The sequence below is a fragment of the Muscardinus avellanarius genome (assembly GCF_963383645.1).
Source record: "Muscardinus avellanarius genome assembly, chromosome: 15".
In the NCBI taxonomy this organism is placed as follows: domain Eukaryota; kingdom Metazoa; phylum Chordata; class Mammalia; order Rodentia; family Gliridae; genus Muscardinus; species Muscardinus avellanarius.
This window is the reverse complement of record NC_137801.1, coordinates 56,191,319-56,216,427: the sequence shown is the minus strand read 5'-3', so window position 1 is coordinate 56,216,427 and position 25,109 is coordinate 56,191,319. Positions and strand designations below refer to the sequence as shown.

The window sequence follows — 25,109 nt, the reverse complement described above, 5'->3', positions numbered from 1 at the left end:
TAATACTTAGAAAAAATCATACCCAAAAGAGTCACTCAGTTGCTCATTTTGCATAGTGCCAATACTTGAATACTGAATACTTTGAATAAAACTATGATTGTTTGGATTAGTACCATTCGATGGTCCTGGCTCATTTATAAGGCTGTTTTCTGCACAACTGAAATCAGATCGCTCAAATGCATCTGATTGTGAAACTAAAATAGTAGTATTGGAACTGGTGCCTGCTGACATATTGGAAGAAGACATCTGATGGAGCTGTCTTAAGTCTCTTGGGTCTAACACTGAATTACATGAGGGGTTTTCAAGATTCATGCTCATCAGTCTTGGATTATCAGTCTCCCCCATACTATCACTGCTGGCTGTCATCATAGTCGCAGGGCAATTAGGCAGCATGCTGGCATTAGAAACACCATATAAGTCAGCTGGTGACATGGACGATGTTTCCATTCTGCCTATGTCATCGGTATTGTTATAAATGCAAGCATTAGAGGCATTTAAATCATTACCAGACATTTCCAGGAATGGTGAGATACCTTGAGCATTAGAAGAAACTGTCCCTGTTGAAAAAGTCAATGAATTTGTATTGACTGAACGTGAGATGGGATGGGCCGGTGGTGTCCAGAGTGAAGGCCGAGGTGCCACTGAGGGTGTGGCTGAAGCGTGATGTGACAATCCACTTGAGACGGGGATGGGTGAGGAATAGTAGGGGTCCACTTGACTGGAAACCCCTGAAGATCTGGGCATTTCTGCCAAAGCTGTTCCATGAGAAAACAAGTTTGATTCTGTAGGGAAGGGGGACATATTTTAAATATGAAAATTAACAAAATTATAAAAAGCATTATTTCAAAATTAAAAATTGCAAAAACACCAAAAATTTTCAAGTTAAGCGATGTTACTTTTCAAGTAAAATGTTTTTTTTTGTTTGCTTGTTTGTTGTTTTTGTAGTACTGGGGATGAAACCCAGGAGCATTCTACTTCCGAGCTGCATGTCCAGCCCTATTTTTTATTCTTTATTTTGAAACTGGGTCTCACTGAGTTGCAAAGGCCTCACTAAGTAGCTGAGATCCTCCTGTTTCAGCCTCTCAAATGCTGGGTTTACAAGCGTGCACCACCACGTCCAGCTTTCAAGTAAAATATTATTATTATTATTATTTTTTTTTTTTTGCGAGTCTGGGGATGAAACCCAGGAGTATTCAATCTCCGAGCTACACCCCCTGTCCTGTTTTTTTTTTTTATTCTTTATTTTGAAACAGGGTTTCACTAAGTTACGGAGGGCCTCACTAAGTAGCTGAGGCTATCTGTGAACCATGATCCTCCGATTCTCCTGTCTCAGCCTCCGGAATGCTGGGATTACAAGCGTGTGCCACCACACCCGGCTAAGTAAAATGTTTTTAAAAGCACTGAAGTTATCACACAAGTTCAAAATTGAATTCTATAACATGTAATTGTTTTGCAAATACATGTAAAATAAGTTTTGTTAGGTATTTTGCCAAATGTAATTTCATTCCATTTAAATATGAAAATCTAGCTTCTGAGTCCATAGTCCACAGCCATACCACCCCCTACATGCCCCCAATCCTGAGTCCATATATGTGTGGTTTTTTTTTTTTTTTTTTTTGGTAGTACTGGGGTTCCTGGAAGCCCTTCTACCTCCGTGATACACTCCCACGGGCTACACTCCCAGACCTATTTTTTAACTTTTTTTTTTTTTAATGTGGAAACAGGGTCTCTTAAGCCAGCGAGGATCCTCCTGTCTTCGCCTCCCAAGTGCGGGGATTACAAGCATGCGCCACCACGCCTGGCTTATATGTGTGTTTTTAAAAAGATAAAAGATAAATACCAGAATTTCAATTAATAGGAATCAAATAGCCAAAAACATTTCATAATCTCTACTTTTACAGGAAATGGAGGGGTGTAGAAAAAACTCATTAGGAAATTGGGCGTGGTGGCACACGTTTGTAATCCCAGCTAGCCTCAGCTACTTTAGTGAGGTCCTCTGCAATTTGGTGAGGCCCTGTTTCAAAATAAAGAATAAAGAATAGGGCTGGGAGTGTAGCTCAGAGGTAGAATGCCCCTGAGTTCAATCCCCAGTACCACAAACAAACTCATTAGGGCTGAGTTAAAAATACATATAAATTTTCTGGGGTGGGAAGTGGTACTGAGAATTGAAACCAGGGATGCTCTACCACTGAGCTATATCCCCAGCCCTGTTTGATTATTATTTTATTTTTATTTATTTTATTTATTTATTTACTTTGTGTGTGTGTGGTGCTGGGAATGGAACCCAGGGGCCTTCTACCTCTGGGCTACACTCCCAGACCTATTTTTTTTTTAAACAGGGTCTCACTAAGTTGCTGAGAACCTCACTAAGTAGCTAAGGCTAGCTCTGAACCTGCGTGATCCTTCTGTCTCAGCCTCCCAAGTATTGGGATTACAACCGTGCACTAGCACCTCAGCTTAATTTTTATTTTGAAAAAGGGTCTAAGTTGTCAAGGCTGGCCTCAAACTTGCAATCCTTTTATTCATTTTCCCAAGTACTGGATTACAAGTGTAGGCCAGGGGACTTGGCTAAAAATACATAATAGCTTTTTTTTTTTTTTTTCTGGCACTGGGGATGGAACCCAGGGGCATTCTACCTGCAAGCTACACCACAGTCCTATTTTTTAGTCTTTTTTATTTTTTGAAACAGGGTCTCACTGAGTTGCAAAGGGCCTAAGTAGCTGAGGCTGTCCACGAACTGGAATCCTCCTGTCTTAGCCTCCCAAATGCTGGGATTACAAGTGTGTGCCACTATGCCCAGCTGCTTTTGTGTGTGTGTGTGTGTGTGTGTGTGTGAGATAGTGAAGAGTGAACCTAGGAGCATTCTATCTCTGAGCTATTCTCTCAATCCTATTTATTTATTTATTTATTTGTTTATTTATTTATTTATTTTGCGGGTCTGGAGATGGAACCCTGGAGCATTCAACTTCCGAGCTACACCCCCTGCCCTATTTTTTATTCTTTACTTTCAAACAGGGTCTCACTAAGTTGCGGAGGACCTCACTAAGTAGCTGAGACTGCCTGAAAACCTGCAATCCTCCTCTTTCAGCCTCCCAAATCCTGGGATTACAAACTTACATCACCATGCCTGGAGAAGAAGACATCTAATTAACTGTTGGTTGAATTACTGAAACCAGGGGTTGGCAACTGGCCTGTCTAAGGACCAGATAGCAAGTATTATAGGCTTTGTGGGCTACACAGCCTCTATTAGAACTATTTAACTCTCATTTTGCTATAGAAAAAAAAATGCAGCTAGGGCTAGGGATATATTTCCATGATAGAGTAATGCCTAGCAGTCAAGAGGTGCTGGGTTCATTCCTCAGCACTGGGGCAAGTGGGGTTGGCTAGAGACAACGTGTAATTTAATAAGCAAAATAGGTGACTAGCCAGATCTAATCTATTTTTTCATGAAACTATAATGAGTAAAATCACTACAAACAAAATGTAATTGTCAAACAATAAATCCCCCAAACACAGTTAGTACCCAACACAATCTCCAGAAGCAGAGATGAATTCATTCAATACTAAAAGCTTTATAAAAATTTTTATAGGCCAGGTATGGTGGCACACACTTGTAATCCCAGTATTTGAGAGGCTGAGAACTGAGAATCGCGGTTTGCAGGCCTCAGCTACTTAGTAAGGCCCTGTACAACTTAGTGAGACCTGTTTCAAAGTAAAGAATAAAAAATAGGGAAGGGAGTTTAGCTCAGAGGTAGAATGCCCCTGGGTTCCAGCCCTAGAACCGCAAAAAAAACAAAACATTTATAGGAGAGGAAAATATCGCTATTTATTCCTAAAATTCCAGTACACTATACAAAGGAGTAGTCTTTCTTTTTTCTTTCCTATCTATCTATCTATCTATCTATCTATCTATCTATCTATCTATCTATCTATTGTTCTGGAGATTTAACCTAGGCATTCTACCTCCAAGCTGTGTCCCAGCCCAATTTTATTTCTTTACTTGGAAACAAGGTCTCACTAGGTTTCTTTTCTTTTTTTTTTTTTTTTTTTTTGGTGGTACTGGGGTTCCTGGAAACCCTTCTATCTCTGGGCTACACTCCCAGGCCTATTTTATACTTCTTTTTATTTGTTTGTTTGTTTGTTTGTTTGTTTGGTGGTACTGGGGTTTCTGGAAGCCCTTCTACCTCCGGGCTACACTCCCAGATCTATTTTTTATATATTTTTATTTGGAAACAGGGTCTCCTAAGCCAGCACAGCTAGCTTCGAACCTGTGTGATCCTCCTGTCTCCGCCTCCCAAGCACGGGGATTACGAGCGTGCGCCACCACACCGGCTGTAACTAAGTTTCTGAGAGCCTAGGTATGTTGCCACCAAGCCTGGCTTAAGGAATAGTCTATCTAATCACAAGGAATATTCTACAGGGGATAAAAAATAATAATAATCTTTCTTTTTTTCAGTTCTGGGTATTGAGCCCAGGGTCATTCACCTCTGAGCTACACCCCAGCCCTATTTTTTTTTTTTTTTTTTTTTAGGTTGATGAGTCTCACCACTTGCCTAGGCTGTCCTCAAACCTTGCTATCCTCCTGTCTCAGTCTCCCAAGTACTGAGATTACAGGTGTGTACCCCCAACCCCAGCTAAAATAATCTTTTTAAAAATTACTTTTACTGGTGCATTGTGATGATCATAGTAAGGTTCACAGTGGTACAAACATAAACACACACATCCCTTGATGTCCTTCCACATCGTGCCATGTGCCCTGCTCCTCCTTCCCATACATGTCAGTGAGGGTGTAGGGATGCCTTCATATACAGACATAACATTTCCCTTCCTCAAGTCTCTTTTCATCCCACCCAACCTTCCGTTCCCAGTCCCCTTCTGTTACTCTACTGATCTCCTCATTTATCTACAGTTCCCTTTGTTTCCTATTATCTCTAGAGAGAAATGGAAAATAGAGAAAACACACAACATGACCCCTGACTTTTTGAGACTGGCTGATCTCACTCAGCATAATACTCTCTAGGTGAATCCATACCTTTTTTGATGAATCTTCCTTCTCCAATTGTCCCTTGGGGACCAGGTCTTGGTCTCTCAGGAAAATTAACTGTTATGATAACATTATTTTCCATTATTAAATATAGTTAAACATAATTATCTATTAAAATTTGAAAAACTGAATAAAGTAATTAACATAAAAACTATTTAAATATGAATCATACAAAATATTCTTACCGCAATCCTGCCACAGTTTTTGGAAAATTAGAGTTGTTTTTTGTTTCTTTGATTTATTGCCATAAGTATCTGATTAAGAAAAAAAGAAAAAGAGGTGAGTCATCATGTAATTATGCTTCCTTTCCATTAATAAACAAGTGCTTTCATAGTATACAGAAATGCTTTAAATAAATATACAAATATGGATTTATTTATATATATATTTGTGCTGAGGATTGAACCCAGGGGCATTCTACCTCTGAGATATACACCCAGCCCAATTTTTTATTTTTTATTTTTGAAACAGGGTCTCACTAAGTTGCAAACAGCCTCACTAAGTAGCTGAGGCTGGCTGTGAACCCGGATCCTCTTGTCTCAGGTCTCAGCCTACCAAGTATTGGGATTACAAGCATGTGCCACCACACCCATCATAATATGAATTTAATTAGAACACTATTGTAGGATATGTAACAGATCAGTTTTAAAGGTTTTTTTTGTTTTGGTGGTACTGGGGATGGAACCCTTCTGCCTCCGGGCTACACTCCCAGACCTATTTTATATTTTTATTTGGAAACGGGGTCTCTTAAGCCAGAGAGGCTGGCTTCGAACCTGCGTGATCCTCCTGTCTCCGCCTCCCAAGCGCAGGAATTACAAGTGTGCGCCACCACGCCCGGCGCTATTTTTCTCTTAATAAAAATAATTTTACGCTTGTAATCCTCGCACTTGGGAGGCTGAGACAGGAGGATCGCACGGGTTTGAAGCCAGCCTCAGCTACTTACTTAGTGAGGCTTTCAGCAACTTAGTGAGACCCTGTTTCCAAATAAAATATAAAAAAGGTCTGGGAGTATAGCCGGGAGGTAGAAAGCCTCTGGATTCCACCCCCAATACCACACACAAAAAATTTTTTTTAAATAGTCACCTCATTTTTTAAATACCTATAGATCAATATTAACTAATAAAATAAGATCTGGGCCAGGCATCATAGCACATACCTATACATCTAGTATTTGGGAGGCTGAGACAGGAGGTTTGAGGACAGCCTCACCAAAGCAGGGAGAACAATCTAGTAAGAATTTGTTTCAGAAAATAAAATAAGGCCGGGCGTGGTGGTGCGCGCTTGGGAGGTGGAGACAGGAGGATTACGCAGGTTCGAAGCCAGCCTCGCTGGCTTAAGAGACCCTGTTTCTAAATAAAAAATAGGTGTCAGGGAGTGTAGCCCAGAGGTAGAAGGGTTTCCAGGAACCCCCGTACTACCAAAAATAAATAAATAAATAAATAAATAAATAAATAAATAAATAAATAAGGGCTAGAGGTGTAGTTCAGAGGCAAAAATGCCTGAGTTCCATCCCTAGTACCACACACACACAAAAAAAGGATAAAGACAAACTCAGAAACCACTCTGTGTGGCAAGTTTTCCATCTATGAAATAGAAAAACTGACACCTAGGAAAAAAATTATAAACAGTTTAGATGATCTGAAATTATTCCAGATCAAACCTTTCTAAGAAAGAAACTAAAGGAGTTAAAAGGAAAAAGAACTTGGAATTTATAGGCAAAGATAAATGATGAGTACACATGACTGTATTCAAATATATCTTATGTTACTAGCAGGACCAACTTGTTAACACATATACACATAATTACTACTGGAGTATGATACCTTTTTCATCGGGCAGGTATCTAAAATCCATAGATTCACTAACTTCCTGGTCAGAAGGCCTCCGCAGCTGCATTTTTACCGTTACTGGTTCTGTTATAGCTTTGCAATATGGAGGAGTCTTGAAAACAATGGCTACCTGACGGTGCACATCAGCTTGTGAAAAGATGCCTTTTGCTTCCCAATCATTCAACACAAAACGAACTTCTATGTCATCTAGTGAAGCAGAAACCAAAGAAATAAAGACAATGGGAAACAAAGTAAAATGTATCTATCTACAATATATTCTGAATTAAATGAAACAAATAAAACAAAGAAATACCTTTCTGAACTTTATCACATAGTAGAAATATTTCATCTCCTCCCCTGACACTTCCACAGTTCTTGTTTACACGACAAATCCTTAATTCTGCAGTATTTGGGGCACCTAAAAATAAAGGATTTTAAAAATGGGTTGCTACCTTAGCAACACATTCTATTCCATTGTAAGGGAAAATATTTGAGATAAGTCATTTACAGACTGACATTTAATGTACAGATAAAGTACAATAAATACATCAATCATCCCCATCTAGCCCTTTCTTTTCTAAATTGTTTGACCTCATCCGGCTTAGATCCCTGTGAGTCATTTGTAGGCAATAGTATTTTCTCTAAATAAACCTCCCTGCTTCTAAATTCTGATCCTAAAACTCCATTCTTCACGCTGTCACCAGATCAGTCTTAAATCGCAGGCCATATCCCTGACAGTCCAATTTCCATGTTTCCTTTTTTTGGCCAATATGATTATAATGAATTTCCCTGGCCTACAAGGCTCTCTGTGATGCCCAGACTCTACATTTCTAACCCTATGTCCCAATATCCGCCCACATGAAAAACATGTGGCATACTCCACTGAATGTATGCATTTGTGCACGCGCGCGCGCACACACACACACACACACACACACACACTATTTTGAAGGAGAGCTGCACAATCTTTTCATATAATAAATTTCTATATCCTTTGATCTAGCATTTGTCAATATTTCTACTAATGAAAATTTATCCCAGAGAATTATTTGCACAAAATATACACATGCAAGGATACTTACTGCAGTGCAATATATTAGGGCAAAAAAGGAAAAAAAGAAATGAGAAGGAAACTAACTCTGTTGCATAATAGGGTGATAACTTAATAAAATTATGACACAGGCATGTCATGAAATATGTAGCTACTAAATAATGTGACTGAAAGGAAGAGGTTCAAGATAAATTGCTAAGAGAAAAAAGGTTTTATTTTATTTATTTATTTTTTCTTTTTGTGATACTGGGGGTAGAACCCAGAGGCTTTCTACCCCCAGGTTACACTCCCAGACCTATTTTCTATTTTATTTGGAAAGAGGGTCTCACTAAGTTGCTGAGAGGCTCACTAAGTAGCTGAGGCTGGCTTTGAACCTGTGTGATCCTCCTGTCTCCGCCTCCCAAGCGCGGGGATTACAAGTGTGCACCACCACGCCCAGCAAGTAAAGTTTTTAAAAAGATCAGTGATGGTGGCTTTCCACACCCAGAAACAGACTACTCCAGCCCCTCTCTCTGGAGTGTACCTCCCTTGGTTCTATGCCATTTTCAACCCAGAAGAAGTGGCCCTTTCCAGACCTTTTCTCTGGAATATAATCCCTTTATCACAGCCTTCTCTTATATTGTCCCTGACTTCCCCACATAAAATCTGTGTGTGTGTGTGTGTGTGTGTGTGTGTGTGTGTGTGTGTGTGTGTAGTAGTAGTAGTAGTAGTAGTAGTAGTAGTAGTAGTAGGGATTGAACTCAGGCATTCTATCTCTGAGCTACATCCTCAAACCTATTTTTATTTTGAAACAGGGTCTCACTAGATTAATGAGAGTCTCATTATTTGCTGAGGCTGTCCTCAAACCTGCAATCCTGTTTCAGCTTCCCAAATACTGGGATTACAAGTGTGAGCCACCATGCCCGACTTCTTAAACAAAAAAGAAAAAAGATCAGTGGTGATTTTTAAAAGTTGCTAAAATTAGCCAGGCGTGGTGGCACACACTTGTAATCTCTGCGCTTGGGAGGCTGAGACAGGAGGATCAGGCAGGTTCGAAGCCAGCGTTAGCTGGCTTAAGAGACCCTGTTTCCAAATAAAATATAAAATAGGTCTGGAAGTGTAGCCTGGAGGTAGAAGGCCCCTGGGTTCCATTCCCAGTACCACCAAAAAAAAAAAAAAAAAAAAAAAAAAGCTGCTAAAATTATATTGTATGAATGATGTTATGATGTTTGTAACATATTTATAGATATGAAGAAAAAACTGTTCAAATATGCACCTGAGGACAATGATTATCTTCAGAGAATACGATTACAGGAGAGTTACAATCTCTCTCCTATTATTTTTTCCTTTTGTGGTGCTGGGGATTAAACCCAGGGGCATTCTACCTCTGAACTACACCCCCAGCCCTATTTTATTTTTTATTTTGAAACAGGGTCTTGCTAAGTTGCCGAGGCTGGCTTTGAATCTGCAATCCTCCTATCTCAGCCTCCCAAGTACTAGAATTAGAGGCATGCATTACCAAGCCTATCTGTAATTTAGTCTTTGTTATATATATATTTCTGTAATGTTTGAATTTTTCTATAATGAACATACTCTTCCCAATTACCAAAATATTTTTAAAAATTAAAATATTTTTAAAAAATCAAGTTGAACCTACAAATACAAGAAAATTAGATACTTACGGTTGTCGTAAATTGGGTTGGAGACAACAGGAGGAAGAGCGGTTGTCAGATTACCATGCTCATCAGGGAGAAAAACTTGAAAACACAGTCTCACCACATTGAGGTCGCAGTCTTCAATATCAAGCAGCTGTTGTTCAGGGACTAAATAGTATATTGCGGGGTTTTTTTTTAGAATGTAGAACAGTCACATGAACTAAAATCCTGTTGGTTCTTGCACCCTGCTCATTATATCTAACAACCCTCAGTAGCATCCAGATCTGTACTAACAAAACTAGAACAGTACACAATCTCAAAAATACCTTTTATTATCATCAAGTAGTCACAAACAGTACTTGATAAATCATATCCAAGTTCAGGAAGTAACCATTCTAGGAAGCTGGGATTTAGAGTAGAACCCCAAACTGATATTAATAACAAATCAAACTAAAAAATGATGCAAATTATATACAACGGGGAAGAGGCACTCATTCAACAAATATGCACTTAGTCCAGTCTGTAAATTATTTTCTAAATCTTGCAGGAAGAAGTAGTAGGGCAGAAATCTGTACTCATATCACTGAATCTAGAGCTTGTGCTTTCAAAAATAAACTCTTAGCTAGGCAGAGTGGCGCACGCTTGTAATCCCAGTACTTGGCAGGCTGAGATAGGAGGATTGCAGGTTCGCTGACAGCCTCAGCTACTTAGCGAGGCCCTTCGCAACTCAGTGAGACCCTGTTGCAAAAATTAAAAAGGACTAAAAAATAGGGCTGGGGTGTAGCTCAGAGGTACAAAGTCATTTGGGTTTCATCCCCAGTACCACCAAACAAAACAAAACAAAACAAAAACAAAAAACAAACTCTTATTAGAAAATGTACTTGTGTTCCTCATAAAAATGACTTACACAGAAATATCTACTAAAATTTATATCAACATTTAGGGCTGAAATAGAAAGAAGATACCAGATAGCAAATTTCCATAAGAAACCATATGTGCAAATTAAGTTTATTAAAAAAAAACAAAAACCCAAGCCAGGCATGGTGGTGCATGCTTGTAATCCCCGTACTTGGGAGGCTGAGACAGGAGGATCCCAAGTTCACAGCCAGCCTCAGCTACTTAGTAATGCCCTCTGCATCATAGTGAGACCCTGTTTCAAAATAAAAATAAAAAATAGGGCTGGAGGTGTAGCTCAGAGGTAGAATGCCCCTGGATTCAATCTCTAGTTCTACAAAAAGAAAACAAACAAACAAAAAACAAGAAAAAACCCCCATGCTGAGCGTGGTGGCACATACTTGAAATCCCAGTACTTGGGTGGAGAAAGGAGAATTGCAGGTTCATAGCCAGTCTCACTCAGCATCTTGTGAGGCCCTCAGCAACTTAGAGACTATTCAAAATAAAGAATAAAATAGAGCTAAGGTTGTAGCTTAGAAGTAGAATGCCTCTGGGTTCAATCCTAGTACCTCAAAAAAAAAAAAAAAATCCAAATGCTATAAAGGGGAAATTTTTAGTTCTGAAAAAAAAAAAAAAAGCTCAAGACAGAATAAAGTATAAAGACAGTTTATTATATTGATGTTTGAAAAGGAAACAAGTTCCAAAAGAAACTATTACTGCCTTTTCAAAGAATACCACAAATTGTAGAAATAAACAAACCCATATGTACGTTGTATGCATAGGGGGTACTGGGGATTGAAACCAGAGGCATTCTACTTCTTTACACCCCCAGCTCTATTTTTTGTTTTTATTTTGTTTTGAAACAGGGCTTCACTAAATTGTAAAGGGCCTCACAAGGTTGCTGAGACTGACTGCGAACCTGTTACTTTTTTTTTTTAACCTGTTACCCTTTTGTCCCAGCCTCCCAAGTACTGGGATTACAGGCATGCAGGGATGCACCATCGCTCCTGGAATTTTTTTCCTTGAGGTACTGAGGATGGAACCCAGGGGCATTCTACCTCCGAGCTACACCCCAGCATGATTTTTTTATTCTTTATTTTTTGAAACAGGGTCTCACTAAGTTAAAAAGGGCCTCACTAAGTAGTAGCTGAGGCTGTCCTTGAACCGCAATCCTCCTGTCTCAACCTCTCAAATGCTGGGATTACAAGTGTGCACTACCATGCCTGGTTCCAGCTTATAATTTTTAAAAGCATTAAATACACATATTAAGCAGGGTGTAGTGACAAACACTTGTAATCTCAGTACTCAAGAGGCTGATACAGGAGGATCACAGGTTTGCAGCCAGGTTTAGCAAATTCTAAGGTCCTCTGCAACTTAGTGGGACCCCAAAAATAAAGAATAAAAAATCGAGCTGAGGATGTAGCTCAGAGGTAGAATGCCCCTGAATTCAATCCCCAGAACCACACACAAAACAACATATTAAATTACATGAAAATTTTATTTTGCAAAATACTAAAATTTAAAATACTACGTTTAAACCGGGCATGGTGGCGTACACTGTAATCCCAGTTCTTGGGAGGCCGAGACAGGAGGATCCACAGGTTTGAAGCCAGCCTCAGCTACTTAGTGAGGCTCTCAGCAACTTAGTGAGACTCTATTTCCAAATAAAATATAAAATAGGTCTAGGAGTGTAGCCTGGAGGTATAGAAGCCCTTGGGTTCCAAACTCAGTCTCAGTCTCTCAGCCTCTCTCTCTCTCTCTCTCTCTCTCTCTCTCTCTCTCTCTCTCTCACTCACTCACACACACACACACACACACACACACACAATAAAATACTACGCTTGAAAGTGTTAACCATTCCTAGTTTTAAAGGCAATAATAGAAACAATTACATATGTTTTTATTTAATGATATTCACACAGTCTCAGTAACACAACATTTAAATTTATCCCAATATCAGCAAGGCATGGTGGCACATGCTTGTAATCCCAGCATTTGGGAGGCTGAGACAGAAGGATCAAGGTAAGCCTTGACTACTACTTAGTGAGGCCCTTTGCAACTCAGTGAGACCCTGTTTCAAAATAAAGAATAAAAAATAGGGTTGGGGGTATAGCTCAGAGATAGAATGCCCCTGTGTTCCATCCCCAGTACTTCAAAAACAAACAAATAAATAATAAAGAAAAATAACTTAATCCCAATATCAGCATTCTCAAGCCTAACTTTTTTTTTTTTTTTTTGGTACTAGAGATGAAACCCAGAGGTACTGTACCTCAAAGCTATACCCCCAGCCCTATTTTTTAGTCACTTTTATTTTTTTTTTGAAACAGGGTCTCACTGAGTTGCAAAGGGCCTTGCTAAGTAGCTGAAGCTGGCCGTGAACCTAGATCTTCCTGTCTTAGCCTTCCAAATGCTGTAATTACAAGCAAGGACCACCACACCTGACTTCTAAAGCCTAACATTTGAAAGAATCTACAAGAACATATCTGCACAATTTAAAGGTAAAAATGTTATGATGCCAACACCTGCATCTCTTCTGGCACCATTAAATAGGAAAAAAGACGTTTACCTCTTCAAAATTAAGGGGTGTGTGTGTGTGTGTGTGTGTTACTGTGTACTGAATCCAGGGGCATTCCACTTTTGAGTGATACTGCAGCCCTATTTTATTTTGAAACAGGATCTAAGTTGCAGAGGGCCTCATTAAGTTGCTGAGGCTGGTCATGAACTTGCAATCCTCCTGTCTCAGCCTCCCAAGTAATAGGATTATGAGCATGTGTCACCATGCCCAGCTCAAAAATCAAGTTTTATACAATTATAAATTTTATTTTTTATTTTATTTTTTGCGGTACTGGGGATAGAACCCAGGGGCATTCTACCTCCGAGCTACATCCCCAGCCCTATTTTTTATTCTTTATTTGGAAACAGGGTCTCAGTGAGTCACAAAGGGCCTCACTAAATAGAAGCTGAGGCTGTCTGTGAACCACGATCCTCCTGTTTCAGCCTCCGGAATGCTGGTATTACAAGCCTGCGCCACCACACCTGGCTCATACAGTTATAAATTTTAATGTTCGAGATCTCAGTGTTTCTCAATTCCAAAGGTAAACAATCAAAACACACACACACACACACACACACACACACACACACACACACACACACACGAGTAGCTAGATGCTTCCAAAAAGTTGAAAATCAAACCTATATAATCTTAAAATGGAGTAATACTCAGCCATAAAAAAAAAACACACTGAATATTTAACCCAACACAGATTTATTTATACGAAATTCTAAACTAGGCGTGGTGGTGTATGCTTGTAATCCCAGTACTTGGAAGGAGGATGCGGGTTCACAGCCAGCCTCAGCTACTTAGTGAGGTCCTCTGCAACTTAATGAGAACCTGTTCCAAAATAAAGAATTAAAAAAATAGGGCTGGGGGTGTAGCTCGGAGGTAGAAGCCCCTTGGTTCAATCTCCAGCACCACACACACAAAAAAATTTTTAGAAATAATTAGTTAAGGTGATAGAAAGCAGATTAGTGCCAGGCATCACAGTACACACCTCTAATCCCAGGATTTGGGAGGCTGACAGGAGGATTGCAAGTTTTGAGGCCCTGTCTCTGCAAATTCGTAAGACTCCATTTAAAATAAAAAGACCTGGGAATAAAGCCCAGTGGTGGAGTGACCTGATTTCAATCCCTAGTACCACAAAAAAAAAAAAAAAAAAAAAAAAGGAAGGAAGAAAGGAAGAATTTGAAAAAAAGAATAAAGCAGATTAGTAGCTGATTGGGGAAGAGTTGGGGGAAAAAAGGGGAACCAAGGAAATTGGGGGTGAGTGGTGGAGAGTTCCTCATCTTGAGGTTACACAGGAGAATATATTCATGTGATATCATACCTCAATAAAGTTTATTAGAAATATTTTTAGCCAGGTATGGTAGTGCACACCTGTAATCCCAGATACTTAGGAAACTGAGACAGAAGGACTATAGGTTTAAGGACAACCTCAGCAAGTAGCAGGACTTTCAGCAACCTAGCAAGACCCTGTTTCAAAAGTAAAAAAAATGAAAAAAGCAGGGTGTACAACTCAGAGATAAAATGCCTCTGGGTTCATTCCTCAGTACCAGAGAGTGAAATAATAACGTTAAAATTTTGCTGGGCGTGGTGGCGCAGCTTGTAATCCTAATACTTGGGGAGGCTGAGCTAGGAGGATCACTCAGGTCCGAAGCCAGCCTCAGCTACTTAGTGAGGCTCCCAGCAACTTAGTGAGACCGCATTTCCAAATAAAAATATAAAATAGGTCTGGGAGTATATATATATTCCAGAGATAGAAAGCCTCTACGGTTCATCCCCAGTCCACACACACACACACACAAAGGTATATCCTGAGTGGAAAATGAAGCAGTAAATAGAAAGCATAATATAATTCCCCTTACATAAAATATCTATATTTGGCCACATGTATAAAGAAAATTCTAGAAGAATATACATCAAATGTAATAGTAGTCTACTCTGGTAAGTAAGACCCAAGAGGAGGAAGTAAACTTTTGATTTCAGCTTTATACTAAATAGTATGAAAACTATATATCTAGAGAAAAAAGACACACATCCTATGGCTCATAAAAACAGTGCCTGGGTTTGGCGTGGTGCTCCACACCTGTAATCCTGTACTTGGGAAGCTAAGACCAGAGAATTGCAGGTTTAAGAAGAGCCTCAAGCTGGGCGTGGTGGCGCATGCTTGTAAACCCCGTGCTTGGGAGGCGAAGACAGGGGGATCACCCTGGTTCTGAGCCAGCCTCGCTGGCTTAAGAGACCCTGTTTCCAAATAAATAAATATATATATATATATATATATATATATATATATATATATATATATATATATATATATATGTCTGGGAGTGTAGTCCGGAGATAGAAGGGCTTCCAGGAACCCCAGTACTACCAAAAAAAAAAAAAAAAAAAAAATGAAGAGCCTCAACAATTTATTGAGACTATAAGCAACCTAGCAAGTCCTGTTTCAAAACAAAAAATTAAAAAAAGGATGGGAGTATAGCTTGGAGGTAGAACATCCCTGAGTTCAATCTCTAGTATTGAGCCGGGCGTGGTGGCTCACGCTTGTAATCCCAGCACTCGGGAGGCTAAGACCAGAGGATCGCGGTTCGCGGACAGCCTCAGCTACTTAGTGAGGCCCTCCGCAACTTAGTGAGACCCTGTTTCAAAATAAAGATTATAAAATAGGGTAGGGGGTGTAGCTCGGAGGACAAATGCCTCTGGGTTTCATCCCCAGACCCGCAAAACAAAACAAAAAATCCTAGTTTCACATAAAAAAAAAACCAAACAACAACAACAAAAAAAAAATGTCTGTACCTGTCTGTATGCAGATTCCCTAAATTATCGTTTTCTCCCTTAAATTATTTTTATATATCCAGAAAAAATACAAACCAACAATATAAGCATATATTTATATATGTATGTATGTATGCATGGTACTAGGGATTGACCCAGGGGCATTCTATCTCCAAGCTACACCCCCAGCCCTAAATTTTATTCTTTATTTTGAAACAGGGTCTCACTGAGTTGTGAAGGGACTTGATAAGTAGCTGAGGCTGTCTGCGAACCGTGGTCCTTTGGTCTCAGCTTCCCGAATGATGGGATTACAAGCGTGCGCCACCACGCCCGGCTACCTCTGAGCTTTTAAAAAATTTTTTATTTTGAAACAGGGTCTTGCTAAGTTATTGCACAATGGCCTTGAACCCCATCCTCCTGTCTCAGTCTCTCAGTACTGGGATAGCAGGTGTATACCACTGTGCCCAGCTAGCCTGTCTTAAATATGACAAAGAAATCTATGTAAATTTTATAGTCATTCAATTCTTGGCATACCTATTTAGGTACCTACAGAAGACTTTATTTATTTATTTTTATTTTTATTTTTTGGTGGTACTGGAGTTCCTAGAAACCCTTCTACCTCCAGGCTACACTCCCAGACACCTATTTTTTATATTTTTTTAAATTTGGAAACAGGGTCTCCTAAGCCAGTGAGGCTGGCTTCAAACCTGCGTGATCCTCCTGTCTCCGATTCCCAAGCGTGGGGATTACAAGCGTGCGCCACCACGCCCGGCTTACAGAAGACTTTAGAAAAATGAATACTATATAAGTAAAGAATGCTAACTTCTAGCTCAATAGTCACTGATCTATCAAATACAATAGAGTGCTAAAGAGTAACAGGTGTCATACCCAGATAGTGCCATAAGCATAAATACTACCCCCAATAAAATCCAATGAATAGTAAATATCTAGCCATATCCACAAATATACTATGAAAATGTGTTTTGTGACTTCTATTTCTGTATTGCTTCCACATTTGGGATTAAGTTTTGCTATTGAATATGCCCCTGAATTAAATATTTATTTATTTATTTATTCATTTATTCATTCATTTTGCGGTACTGGGGATTCTACCTTTGAGCTATATCCTCAGCTCTACTTTTTATTCCTTATTTTGAAACACAGTCTCATTAAACTGCAGAGAGCCTCACTAAGTAGCTGAGGCTGACTGCGAACCTGTGATCCTCCTGTCTAAGCCTCCCAAGTATTTGGATTGCAAAGTGTGCCACCACACCTGGCTTAGGTGCACTTTATAAACACAGTATCTAATTAACATTCGGAAAGGGGAGTGGATACTTTCTGCTGGAAGAATGGTATAAAGAAGGGCACATTTAAAAAGAATCAGAGCCGTATGTGGTGGTGCACACTTGTAATCCCAGAGCTTGGGAGGCTGAGACAGGAGGATCACACAGGTTCAAAGCCAGCCTCAGCTACTTTGTAGGCTCTCAGCAGCTTAGTGAGACCTTGTTTCCAAATAAAGTATAAAAAATAAGTCTGGGAGTACCTAAAGGTAGGAAAGCCCCTGGGTTCCACCCCCAGTACAACCAAAAAATAAAAAAATAAAAAATACATAAAAGAATCAAAACATTTTTAGAAGGTTTTCTTATAGAAAACTATGACATTCTACACTAATACCTGAAAGCCTTCTCTACAAAAAGTTTTTTTTTAAAAAATGAAAGATTTAAGTATACAAGCATTTCTTAAATATAGGCATAAGACAACAAGTAGAAAAGTGAATATAGAACTTGACATTACTTTTAAGATACGAATTGATGATTTAATAGAAATCATGTATATAGTAGGTCAGTATCTGTGTGTGTACGGCAGGGGGAAGTACTGGGGATTGAACCCAGGGGATTCTACTTCCAAACTACACCCCCAGCCCTTTTCCTGTCATTGTACTGAAGCGGGGCTTTGATAGGTTGCTTACAGTCTTGCTACATTGCTAAGGCAAACCCAGGATCCTTCTGTCTCAGCCTAAGTACTGTGGTTACAGGTGTACGTCACTAGGTCAAGCTATAAATCAGTATCTAAATAATAGAAATTATTATATCAAAAGTACTTACCATTGAAAGGATTGATTCCTGAACTTATTCTTGAAATAATAGCTTCTTTTACTTCTTTTTTCTTTACACATCGAATGCCCAAGTTTTGAAAACTAGAGAGGAAAATAAAATCTTAAAAACTGGATTCTAGTTCAACAAAAGGAATATTATAAAAATGAAACTTATATCCAACACTGAGAAGTGATCATGTTATTCAATTGAGATACTAAAGCAAGAATGGGCTGGGTGTGGTAGTGCACATATGTAATCCCAGTACTTCGGAGGCTAAGACAGGAAGATCAAAGGTTCACAGCCAGCCTGTACATTAGTGAGGCCCTCTACAACTTAGTGAGACCCTGTTTCAAAATAAAGATATAAAGTAGGGCCGGGCATGGTGGCGCACGCTTGTAATCCCCATGCTTGGGAGGTGGAGACGGGAGGATTGAGCAGGCTCGAAGCCAGCTGCGCTGGCTTAAGAGACCCTGTTTCCAAATAAAAAAGTATAAAAATAGGTCTGGGAGTATAGCCCGGAGGTAGAAGGGTTTCCAGGAACCCCAGTACCACCAAAAGATAAAAAATAAAAAATAAAGTAGGGCTGGGGGTTATAGCTCTGAGATAGAAGGCCCTTGGTTTCAATCCCCAGTACCACAAAAACACATAAAGCATAAATAGTACTTCTAGTTGCTATGATAAAAATACAAGAATAAAAAAAGTGGAATTACATTTCAAAGAGAACTGTTAAAAATAGTATATTTAAGAATTATATGTGTTTGTAAACCATGTGTGGTGGCGCAGGCTTGTAATCCCAGCATTTGGGAGGCTAAAACAGGAGGATTGCTGTTTGCGGATAGCCTCAGCTACTTAGTGAGGCCCTTTGAAACTCAGTGAGACCCTGTTTCAAAATAAAGAATACAAAATAGGGCTGGGGGTGTAGTTCAGAGGTAGAATGTCCCTGAGTTCCATCTCCAGTACTGCAAAAGAAAAAAAAAAAGAAGTGTGTGTGTGTGTGTGTGTGTGTGTGTGTGTGTGTGTACACGTATAGGTGTGTGCTAGAGGAGATTAAACCCAAGGGCATTCTACCACCAAGCTACTCCCTCAGCCCTTTTTGAAATTAATTAATTAGTTTATTTATTGTGGTACTGAGGATGAAACCCAAGGGCATTTCTACCCCTGAGCTACACTCCCAGCCCAATTTTTTATTCTTTTTAAAAACAAAGTCTCACTAGTTGAAGCTGTCTGAGAACCTGTGATCCTCCTGTCTCAGCCTCCCAAGTATTGGGATTACAAGTGTACACCACCATGCCCAGCTTCTTTTTTTTTTAAACAAGGTCTAACTAAATTGGTCAGCGCCTCACCAAGTTGCTGAGGCTGGCTTTAAACCTGTGATCCTCCCATCTCAGCCTCCCAAGTATTGATAATAAAGGCATATGTCACTACGCCTGGCTGCATTATATCATTTTTGCATATGGTATTTTACAATATGCCTTACCAATATGACCAGGTCAAATATAACAGAGATTAACAGGAAAAAAGCACAAAATTTTACCTCCCAAACTCCTTATCAAATCAGTAAAAATCTGTTTATTTTATCATATGAAGGAAAAGTATAAAAAGATACCTACAACCTAAAGTCCACAGGCAAAACTGCTGAGCCTGTAGAAATGCCTACACATGAAAAAACTAATCTGTACAGGTTACTATCATTTAAAAATTAAGTAACTACATATGGCACCTGGAATTCTGGCTTCTCATGAACAGTTCAGAGGCTGGCAACTTGGTACTATTCTAGAAAGAAAGAGCTGAGTCTCAGTATTGCTGACCTCACTGACACGCACTCTCCAGTCTGCCAGTGCCTGCGGTCATCCCAAACCTGGTCAACTTCACTCAGCTGCGCTGCCTGCCTCGCCCCCAGAAATGTGATTTTTGAGACCTGACTTCATAGTCAGTAGGAGTGGAATACATTTTGTGCCATATTATCTGAAGTTATCATATAAAAATATTAAATGTGTTTTTATTAGAGATTTAGTACTAACTAAAATATTTAACCAAAGTTTCAAAATGTCATTTATGGAAAACTTCTCAATAGCTAAAATATTACTAATTTGCATACGTGTAGCACAGATGATGGTGGGGGAACTCCCCACCACCATAGTCATACTTGTTCCCACATGGAAAAACCATGACATCATTAAGATTGGGTGGGTGTGAACAAGGAAGCAAAACTCACAATAACATTACTATTTGTTCAAACTTCACGCGGCACTTGCAGCCAGAGGCTGCCTCGTTTGCCCTCTCTGTGTTCATGCTGTCTTCATGCTCTACACCTTCACACTTGTGATTGTGTTAGTATTTAACGTTCCTTTAATCTTGCCTTCCTCTAATTCCAATAACTAAAAAAAATCTCATGAGTTTGTAATCCTTTCTTGAAATCCTGCAACCACAATCAACTTCCTCAAAACCCTTCCTCTCCTTAGAAAGATTCTTGGTTTGGTTTTTATTTCTTCACTGACAAAAGATTTTTAAAGAATTTTTCTTGCTAATATACACTACTTGATTTGGTTTTGTCTGGATAATGTCTGACTGCTAAGACTATTAGCAGTAATGGGCACTTCTGAGATTCTGAAGGCTGGAGGGCGTAGCTCAGTGGTAGAACACTTGCCAAGCATGTGCAAGGCCTTGGGTTTGATCCCCGGGGGTGGGGGGGGGGGAGAAAAGAGATTTTGACACAAGGAAACCAAGGATCACAAAGACTATTTGAATCAGTCGTGCATTCATTCACAGCCATTCAACAAGTTTTGGAGTTTCCACTGAATGGTAAAAACTCTGGAAGGTATTTGGAATATACAATCCTTCCATTCATGGAGTTTACAGTCTAGTTCAGGGGCTGGCAAACTATTATAACCTGTGGGTCAAATCTGTTTTTGTAAATTAAATCTGTAGCAGAATATAGTCATGCCCATTCACTTATGTATCACTTTATGGCTACTTCCCCCCCCACCCCACCCCCGTCACTGGGGATGGAACCCAGGGGCATTCTACCTCTGAGCTATACCTCCAGCCCTATTTGTTATTCTTTATTTTGAAACAGGCTCTCACTGAGTTGCAAAGGGCCTCACTAGGTAGTAGCTGAGGCTGTCTTCGAACCACAATCCTCCCATCTCAGCCTCCCAAATACTGGGATTACAAGTGTGCACCCAGCTGTGGCTACTTTCACATAGCCTAGTTAAGCTGCTGCAATACTATGGCTGCAGAGCCTCAAATCTTTATTATATAGCCTTTTATAGAAAAGTCTACTAACCTCTAGTCCCGACAACCAGGCTCACATAGTATTAAAGTAGGGGAAGAAGAGAGGAAAGAGACTTCTAAGCAGAAGGAGCAAATCATGCAAATTCCCCTACAGAAAAGCATGGTGAGCGCAAGAAACTACAGGAAGGCTTCTGTGACTGGAGCACAGAGATCAAAAACACAGTCCAAGAGAAAACCTAAAAATAAAGGTGGACCGTGCGGGTCTTACGGGACAGAGAAGAAATGCTGTCCTTATTCCTAGAGCTACATAAAACCAATAACATGTTTTAAGCAGAGGAAATAAAGGGAGAGCGGAAAGAAGGAAAGAAGGAAAGAAAGAAAGGAAGGAAGGAAGGAAGGAAGGAAGGAAGGAAGGAAGGAAGGAAGGAATGAATGCAGCCAGGCATGGTAGTGCACACCTGTAATCCCGGTACTTGTGAGGCTGAGACAGGAGAATGGCAGGTCTGAAGCCTGCCTCAGCAATTTAGTAAGGGCCTCAGCCACTTAGTGATACCCTGTTTCAAAATTAAAAATAAAATAGGACTGGAGTGTAGCTCAGAGGCAGAATACCCCTGGGTACAATTCCTAGTACCAAAATAATAATAATAATAATAATAATAATAATAATAATAAGAAGAAGAAGAAGAAGAAGCAAGACCATCAGACATAGACTATTCCAGCAGCCTAGACTTAGACTACTGAAGTAATGTAGTTATGATGGATTTCACCAACTGACATGGAAAGATTCCGAGCTTTTAAGAAAATATCTGTTAGTCAGGCGTGGTGGCACACACCTATATATAATCACAGTATTTGGGAGGCTGAGTCAGGATGGTGAAGGGATCAAGGGCAGCCTCAGTGACTTAGTGAGACTCAGCAACTAAGCAAGACCTTGTTTCAAAACAAAAAATAAAAAAAGGTCTGGGGTATAGCTTGGAATAGAATGCCTCTGGGTTCAATCTCCAGTAACACACACACACACACACACACACACACACACACACACACACACACACACAATCTGTTAATGATTCGTGCCTTTGTGAGGGATGTCAGGAATGACACCTATGTTTGGAGTTTTTATTTTTTATTTTTTGCTTTTAATTTAATCAACTTATTTATTTTTGTGAGTCTGGGGATGAAACCCAGGGGAATTTTGACACAAAATTCCACAAACCTTGGAGCTACAACCCCTGCCCTATTTTTTATTCTTTATTTTGAAACAGGGTCTCCCTAACTTGTGGAAGGCCTCACTAAGTAGCTGAAGCTCTCCGTGAACCGTAATCCTCCAGTCTCAGCCTCCCGAATGCTAGGATCACAAACGTGCACCACCACACCTAGCCTTTATTTTTATTTTTAATAGTACTGGAGGTTGAACCCAGGGGTACTCTATGTTCGAGCTACACCCCCAGCCCTATTTAATCTTTTTACTTGGAAACAGGGTCTCGCTAAATTGCTGAGGCTGGCTTCGAACCTGTGATGCTCCTGTCTTAGCCTCCCAAGTACTGGGATTCTAAGTGTGCACCACCATACCACTCTTGTTTGGAATTTTTATAGCAACCACTAATACAGGGTACACTAGAAGAAGACCAATTTTGAAGGTAAAGGGCTGTAATTATGGTAAAATCGTGGTTTGGGGTACATTCTATTTAAGGTGCTTTTGAGACATTTAAAAGAATATTAAGAGAAGCTGAGCCTGGCGGCACATGCCTGTAAATTCCAGTAGTTGGGAAGCTGAGACAGGAAGATCACAGGTTCGAGTCCTCTGCAACTTAGCAAAACCCTGGTTTTTATTGTTTTTTTTGTTAACAACTTAAAAAGGGTTAGGTGTATAGCTCAGAGGTAGAATGCTCTGAGTTCAATCCATAGTACCAAGCAAACACGCACCCACTAACCCCCCCCAAAAAAAAAAAAACTTTAAAAAAAGCTATCAGCCAGGTGTGGTGTTGTCCACTTGTAATCCCTGCGCTTGGGAGGCGGAGACAGGAGGATTGAGCAGGTTCAAAGCCAGCCTTGCTGGCTTAAGAGACTCTGTTTCCAAATAAATAAAAAAAATATAAAAATAGGTCTGTGAGTGTCACCCGGAGGTAGAAGGGTTTCCAGGAACACCAGTACCACCAAAAAAAAAAAAAAAAAAAAAAAAAAAGCAATTGGCTGGGCATGGTGGCATATGCTTGTAATCCCAGCATTTGGGAGGCTGAGACCAGAGGTTCGTGGTTCACAGACAGCCTCAGCTACAAGGCCCTCTGTAACTCAGTGAGGCCCTGTTTCAAAAATAAAGAATAGCCAGGCGTGGTGGCGCATGCTTGCAATCCCCATGCTTGGGAGGCGGAGACAGGAGGATTGCGCAGGGAAGTAGCTCAGAGGTTGAATGCCCCTGGGTTCCATCCCCAAACCCCCCTCCCCCCAAAAAAGTTTAAAACACTGTTGAAAAGTCAAATAATATAAATGTGTATTACTAGTTATTTTGTGTTGTGTTATTAAGATTTTACAATGTATTTCCTAAGTGGTTATTACTAATATATGAGAAAATGACTTTTTTGTTTTTCTGTTGTAGTTTCATTTTTCTGAGAATACATGTTCATTACAAAATTCAAATATACATAATTCAGATTAAAATATACTAAAATTCATATTTTAAAGGCTATTTTGTTTATCTAGCATACTATAACATTTTTACATACCAGATACATTTGCAATGTTACTTTTATGGCTATATATCAGTATGCTCCATGAATGTACTACTTTATTCAACTAGTCTCTTATTATTTATAACTTGTTGCCATTACAAATAAGGCAGAACAGAATTATAACAATGTTTGAACATGCTTAAGTACTTACTGAGAATAAATTCCTAGAAGTGGAATTGTTGGTTCAAGATGCATTCTTATTTTTCATTTTCATATCTGATGCCTCAAACCTGCAATACTCTAAGTCTCCCAAGTACTGGGATTCCAGGCATGTGCCACCACACCTGGCTGTATGTTAATTTTACAACCTTCCCCTTTCTTAATACATTTAGTTTCTAGTTGGATTTCTTAGCATCTGGCAACCGGGGGCGTGGGAACGGTGCTAGGGACTGAACCAGGAGCCTCCACCTCCCAGCCACTCCCAGCATCCTTTTGTTGTTGTCTCACTATGTTGCTCCACGTCTCATCTCAAGTGCTAGGATTATCAGGCATGAACCACCACGCCAGGCACATCTAGCAATTTTTAAGTTAACTATATGAAAAGCTAGAATAAAATTTATTTTAAGAAATGTTTCAAACTGAGAACAAAAATCACAGCATAAAATAAGTTTATTTTTATTTTCAGTTAATAATAGAGAAGTATTTCTACTAACCATCATGTGCTATGTCTAGTGATAAAGAATGAAAGGGTGGTTCTAGTCAGGTATAGTGGCGAAGCCTGAAATCTCAGTACTTGATAGGCTGAGATAGGATATCACAGGTTCGAGGTCAACTTCAGTAACTTACTCAAAATAAAAAATAAAATAAAGCTAGGGTGAAGCTTGGAGGGAGAATACCCCTGGGTTCAATCCCCAGTAGAAAACACACACACAGTAAGAAAATTTAAATGTACCAAGAAGTAAATAGAACTACAAGTTAATTTATTCTGCTAAAAAGTAACAGATGATTATGGTCAGTAAACAGTATCCTGTGTATATCTTATTCCTAAAGATGTTTGTAACTCTGTACTTACAACAAAGGTCTGCGTTCTTGTCCAAATTCTGCTTCATAGTAGCCATCTCTGCAGTCTTTTCCAACTAAATCGTGAGGATGAGGTTTATAAGGATCATTCTTTGTTACTAATGTAATTCTCACTTTTCCTTTTCCATAATAGTTCATAATCTGAAAGTGGAAATGAATATATGATCCATTAATTTATCTCATTAAGAACCAATCTACCAGACAGGAGGATCTTGATTTTCGGACAACCTCAGCTACTTG

General features: G+C 39.5%; 1 protein-coding gene across 1 annotated transcript in view; it reads right to left on the bottom strand.

The window, feature by feature from the left end:
• Positions 1 to 6: 6 nt before the first annotated feature.
• The window catches only part of REL (REL proto-oncogene, NF-kB subunit), a gene marked incomplete at both ends in the record, with an annotated part of 42,140 nt that continues 17,037 nt past the window's right edge, over positions 7 to 25,109 (bottom strand). The window contains 8 exons of the mRNA XM_080711367.1: positions 7 to 782; positions 5,033 to 5,101; positions 5,230 to 5,298; positions 6,868 to 7,080; positions 7,187 to 7,291; positions 9,586 to 9,726; positions 17,896 to 17,987; positions 24,862 to 25,010. Coding sequence (XP_080567493.1) covers positions 7 to 782; positions 5,033 to 5,101; positions 5,230 to 5,298; positions 6,868 to 7,080; positions 7,187 to 7,291; positions 9,586 to 9,726; positions 17,896 to 17,987; positions 24,862 to 25,010 — 1,614 coding nt within the window. The remainder of the gene's footprint in view (positions 783 to 5,032; positions 5,102 to 5,229; positions 5,299 to 6,867; positions 7,081 to 7,186; positions 7,292 to 9,585; positions 9,727 to 17,895; positions 17,988 to 24,861; positions 25,011 to 25,109) is intronic.